The 5,848-nt window shown below is 40.2% G+C and overlaps 1 protein-coding gene across 1 annotated transcript; it reads left to right on the forward strand.

Moving 5' to 3' along the window:
* The first annotated feature begins 3,296 nt into the window (after positions 1–3,296).
* Positions 3,297–3,815, forward strand: LOC145278205 (uncharacterized). Its single transcript, XM_080130492.1, has one exon. The coding sequence runs from the start codon at positions 3,297–3,299 to the stop codon at positions 3,813–3,815; it is 519 nt and encodes a 172-aa protein (XP_079986618.1).
* Positions 3,816–5,848: the final 2,033 nt, after the last annotated feature.

Here is a 5,848-nt window from a genome sequence, read left to right on the forward strand (position 1 = left end):
TCACATTACATAGAAACTTCTACAGGGTAGTACAGTCAGGGAAGCAGAGAGGGAAATTCAGTCTAGCATTTCAAGGAAAGAAGCTATCAGAATAAAAGGCTTTCCAGCATCTAGGAGTTCAGAGCATATTGCATTGAAGTACTTGTAAAACAGGCACAGGGATGCAATATTGTGATGATTGTATAAGGGTTAGCTTAGCCGATGGTGCGAGGCAAAGTGAGAGAAATAATATTTGACATGTTTTCTTTAACTTTATCTTAGAGTGGAGGACTAGTAGATGCACCAACCCAGATTTGACAATAATACTCCATGCACGGGCGAATTGTGGCCTTGTAAAGAAAGGACTCTGGTGCGAGTAATTTTCTAGCACGATACAGGGAGCTGAATTTATTTGCAACATATTTGGCAATGTCCTCAATGTATTGTTTCTATTCAAGTTTCCTGTAGCATTGGAATATTCGAAAATATTCCATTTATATACCATGCTAAATTAATATCGGGAAGTCAAGAAAGATGCAGATAAACCCCCAAGATTCCTGAAAATAAATTCCTTAGCGGTGGTTTTCTAAGCATACAAAACAGCTGTGTTCTGTTCCCATTTAACAGTTTTGATAAAATAAAAGATAATTGTGACTTAAGAGTTAAGCCCCTTACGTCTTGCTGGGTAGAAAAGAAAAACGACCCTGAGTGATCCCTTTTTGCGCCCCAGAGTTATCTCCCTTTGTTCTTTTCTCCTAGAAAGGTAATATTTAGTTGGACACCGGACAAGTAAACGGTAGCCCTTTAGTGACTGCGCTTTAGTGACTGCATGGAATCAAGGTATTCAAATGTTATGTAATCTCGTTGCATCGGTAGAAACAAATGGTATGTCAAACTTATATTAAATCATTTAGGACTATTTCATGTTAAGAACATTTATCTGGCCCTATTTTCGATTTTTTTGACATTTTATCTTCGTCGGAATTGGGACATTATTTTTTCTTCCACGAAAAAGGATAACCGTCCAGCGCCTTCGATCGAAGACATTAACTTCACCGAAATTATGAAACAAGGTGTAAGAAAAGCTCCATTGCCATTCAAATCACTCAGACGCCTCCCGGATAACAAAGCTCAGGCAGTTAACAAGCTGACACCTCTTAGACGCACACTGCAGAGAAAACCAGAGATGCGATTTCTCATTTTGGTTACTGCTAATTCTGCTACACTCCCCCCTGATCTCATGATCACAAACGGGGCATGAGAGTAGTCGTCTTTGTCGGGTCCTTCTTCGAAGAACCGGAGGCAGCACTTCCTCCTTGTCATCTTCCTCATTACCACTGTTATTGCCGCCAGCCTGTTCAGTAGGCGGTGTTTCACAATCAGGGTAGGGACAGGGGGGCAGTATCCATCTTTGTCGGGTACTCCTTCGTAAAGGCAAGACGAGTGGTCCCTCTTCCACTTCTTCAGTATGTGCATTATATGGTTCTCCATCGTCCTGCATTATACTCTCTGCTCATTCAGAAGACATTGTACCGTCTTCCTCTTCCTCCGATGTAACAACATAATGGCGAGGGCGCAGATCTTTCACGTGGCGAGGCACACCATCCACCAAAATCGATTGAGGGCTGATTACCTTGGTCACCTCACCCTTGCCGAACCTCGTGGTACATCGATTTTGCGGTGTTTTGACCCACTCGCAATCTCCAACCTGGTAAGAGCTGTCCTTGGGATCTGCGGACTCAGTTGCGAGATTGATCTCCTTTACTCGAACTTCGTATCGATAAATCCTGTTGGCAGACGCAGTGAAGGGAGATGTGTCATCTCTTGGTGTGATGTTATACCAGTAGACAGCTTCCTGTATGGGACAGCGCATTAGAGCCGCTATCGTTTCACTGTATGGTGACATCGCTCCACTATGCCATTCACCACCAACACATCGATTCTGGCAGACACACCTTCGTCAGTGGACACAGAAACCGCTCCAACACCGCAGCACGCATGGGACATTCCACCAATTGTTTTGACATCTACGTTCGTTTTTCTCCAAGACCGACACCGGTCTGCATGTAAAGTAGTCCTAGAGCATCCTGTATCAATAAGCGCCAAACATCGCATCCCGTCAACATGAATGCTTATCACCGGGAGTGTCGTGCTCGCATCGTGGTTGGGTAGGAGACTGGCGCTTATGCGTCCTCCCCGTGCTCGTTTCCCAAGCAATTCCGAGCCCAGTGTCCACTCTCACCGCAACGGTAACACCATGTTCCACGTTTTCGACAGTCCTTTGCAAAGTGGCCTTTCGTATTGCACTAGAAACAGGTCGCACTAACAGGAATATTCTGGGCCCTGTGGTTGTTGGGTGAGTGTGTGGCCGCAACCACGTCCTGATTGTGTTCCCCAGTCGTCGTCAAAATTCTTGCTCTCGACATTCTTCGCCAGAGAACGGCTTGATAATATCACTTCTTATCTGCACTTTGCTATAGTTGGGCCGAAATAGCTTGAAACAAAAATGTAGTAGGCAAAACAAACAACAAAAAAATACAACTAAAAACAGACGAAACAAAAACTCGCCTCTCGCAGACACGTGGGTCGTAACAAGCACAATCTACTCGCCAGAATCACTTACACACAATCTGCAGAACGCGCCCTCTCCTTTCCAGTGTCCTGCCTTTATAGCGGCCGGGAACGACATATTTGCATAATCGCTCGAGAGCAGACGTGATTCAACGATAATTACATTGGGTAAACGCTAATAAAAGCCCATGGACGCCATCTTGGAACTCTCTCTTTCGCTCAGCCCAAAACAGACGTATCCGAGGTAAGCTCTCTATTTCTCATTTTGGTTACTGCTAATTCTGCTAAAACAGACCGAACATTCGATTCCTAGGCTGAAACTTTGCGCCGCTGTTTTGGCAATCGAACTAGCTGAACTGGTTACTTCAGAAATCGACCTAAGGATAGATGGTACCACATTTTACACTGACAGTAAAGTGGTTTTCGGCTATATCTATAATGAAACTAGGCGTTATTACGTCTATGTAAGTAATAGAGTATCGCGAATCCGAAAATCTTCCATTCCTGCTCAATGGCAATACGTACAAACAGATCTAAACCCTGCCGACTGCACGACCAGATCAGTACCTGCCGCCCACCTCTCAAGTACAACCTGGCTACCTTCCTCCTAGAACCCATTTTGGAATGCTGTGCAAAAACAAACTTCGATCTAGTAGAACCTTCCTTGGATAGCGAGATTCGCCCTGAGGTGTCTACTCTAAGTACATCTTCTTCAAATGTCCAATTTAGCAGCCATATTCACCTGCATGGCCACGAGAGCCATACACATTGAAGTTATTGAATCTCTTGACACTTCCAGCTTTATCAATGCCCTTAGACGCTTCTTTTCTATTCGCGGCCCGGTCAAACACATACGCTCCGACCATGGCACTAATCTTGTCAGCGCGTGCAAGGAATTGAATATTGCCTCAAATATGACGACTCCCATCAACAAATATTTAGCCGAACAAGGCTGTATTTGGACTTTCATTCCCCCACACGCCCCACGCATGGGTGGCACCTGTGAAAGGATGATAGGTATGGCCAAACGAATTTTAGACTCTATTTTCCTACAAGAAGGGCATAGGAAATTAACACACGAAGCACTCTCCACCTTAATGGCAGAGGTGACTTCTATCATAAATGCCAGACCACTTGTTCCGATATCAACAGACCCAGATGAGCCTTCCTTGCTAACCCCAGCCATGCTCCTCACCCAGAAGCTGAACCCACTTACTGTTCCCACAGATGAATTCACAAGAGAAAACACCTTCAAACACCAATAGAAACGTGCCCAGCATTTGGCACAAATCTTTTGGAAGAAGTGGCGGAAACAATATCTCTCCTCCTTCAGACATCTTGCTGGGTAGAAAAGAAAAACGACCCAGAATGATGCCCTTTTGCGCCACAGAGTTATCTCCCTTTGATTTTTTCTCCTAGAAAGGTAATATTTAGTTGGACACCGGACAAGTAAACGGTAACCCTTTTGTGACCGCGTGGAATCGAGGTATTAAAATGTGATGTAATCTCGTTGCATCGGCAGAAACAAACGGTATGTCAAATTTATATTAAAACATTTAGGACTATTTCATGTTAAGAACATTTATCTGGCCCTATTTTCGAATTTGTTGACATGTTATCTTCGTCGGAATTGTGACATTATTTTTCTTCTTCCACGCGTTTTCTAATCGTTTGTTTTTCTCTCTCTTCTTTTCATTTTTTACTTTCTTCTTAAATAAATATACCTGTTGATACTAAAATTACTATATCTTCAGAGTTCCTTTGTTTTTGAAGTCAGTTGGCTTGCTGTAACGAGTGTTTCTACATGTCGTTCCAGTACAAGCTGGCGTTGAAAATATGGTTAAATTAAAAAAATAATCCTTATAATTGGAGATTATCGATAGCATATTATGCGAATATTGCATTGATTAGATTTCAACATTTAATCATGCGTTATATTATTGCATGTACAATATAATTTCGGATCACGATGCTATAAAATTGTTTATATACATCAAGACAGTAAACATAGAAAGTTTACAGAAAATCTGCATTTCTAATGTCAAGCCAAAGAGGAATAAACTTCCGTAAGATTTTATGGTTTCCTTCAGAGTTGATAATCTCTTTAAAAATATGAAATCACCATCCAAATTTGGAAACAAATTATCAATCTTATTTACTAGTCTCCAAAAGGAGGGAGTTCTATACGAGATAGGTTTTTTTAGATGATTTTTTTATTGAAAGCATTTTAGAGGGTGTAATGTCAGAATCAATATTGACGTATGCGCATCAAAATATACATTAGGCAGGTACTTAGGCACAAAATCTCACAAATTCACAAGATTTAGTAGACTTCAAAACTTATTGAGTCATTGACGGAGATTTCAGTCTGAAGAGAAACGATACGAATAAAATTGTGCAATTGTTTGCCATATTAAGACAGACGATATGAAATTTGAAAGTAATGTAAAAAGGCAGACGACAGTAAAGTATACGAATGATTAAACAAGTTTCTTTGTCAATAATAAAGAACTCCCTGAGTACGCGATTCAATATAAGTACCAAAATATTCATTTACTAGCCATGGTGGTCGAAAATACCAGAAACGATATAATAAATTCAGAACTGACGATCGAGGACTTGAATTCGGCTTTGTCTCTTATAGAAATTGTAAGTCGAATTAAAAAATAACAAGTTACGCATATGTACTGAAGTTTCTATTAAAAATACAATCACCGTTTCTACGAATTTGAAGGAATCGATACTTTCGACATCACTGAAAATCAGCTCATTATGACGAAAAGAAAGGTCTGTAAAATGCTCTCAACGTACATATTCATATTAAAAAGATATTTAGGTTAGACTTCCAATTTTAAATGTTTTTATAAAATTTCTGGAACTTTTAAGCGTTCAAACTGGATTTGAGGAATACTTTTGCGTTAAAATTTTAAATTTTTCCTGTAGTGGTAGAAATTTCGTATGCAAATTATCTAGATTACTGGTCCAATCAGCGCTAAGAATTATGTTTAGACTGAGACGAGTTTTATGTTTGTTATCTCAATCTAGAATGTTATTTTGCAGGAACTGAATTGAATTGTTGAGAACGCTGTTTTACGTTGCCTTTTTTTATGAAACAGAAATTTAAATTTCGTTAAATTTTTAAAACAACCATCAAACGTAGCGTTTCTTCGCAACTTTTAAACGAAATAATTTAATTTTTAAACGAAATAATTCATTTTTTTTTTTTTTTTTTTATTTCATATAAGTCTTATTTAACCCACGTAGGAAACGTCGACCTTTATAGGTTTTCGGATATGCT

The sequence above is a fragment of the Euprymna scolopes genome, chromosome 6, assembly GCF_053919585.1.
Source record: "Euprymna scolopes isolate OS-2025 chromosome 6, ASM5391958v1, whole genome shotgun sequence".
Taxonomy (NCBI): domain Eukaryota; kingdom Metazoa; phylum Mollusca; class Cephalopoda; order Sepiida; family Sepiolidae; genus Euprymna; species Euprymna scolopes.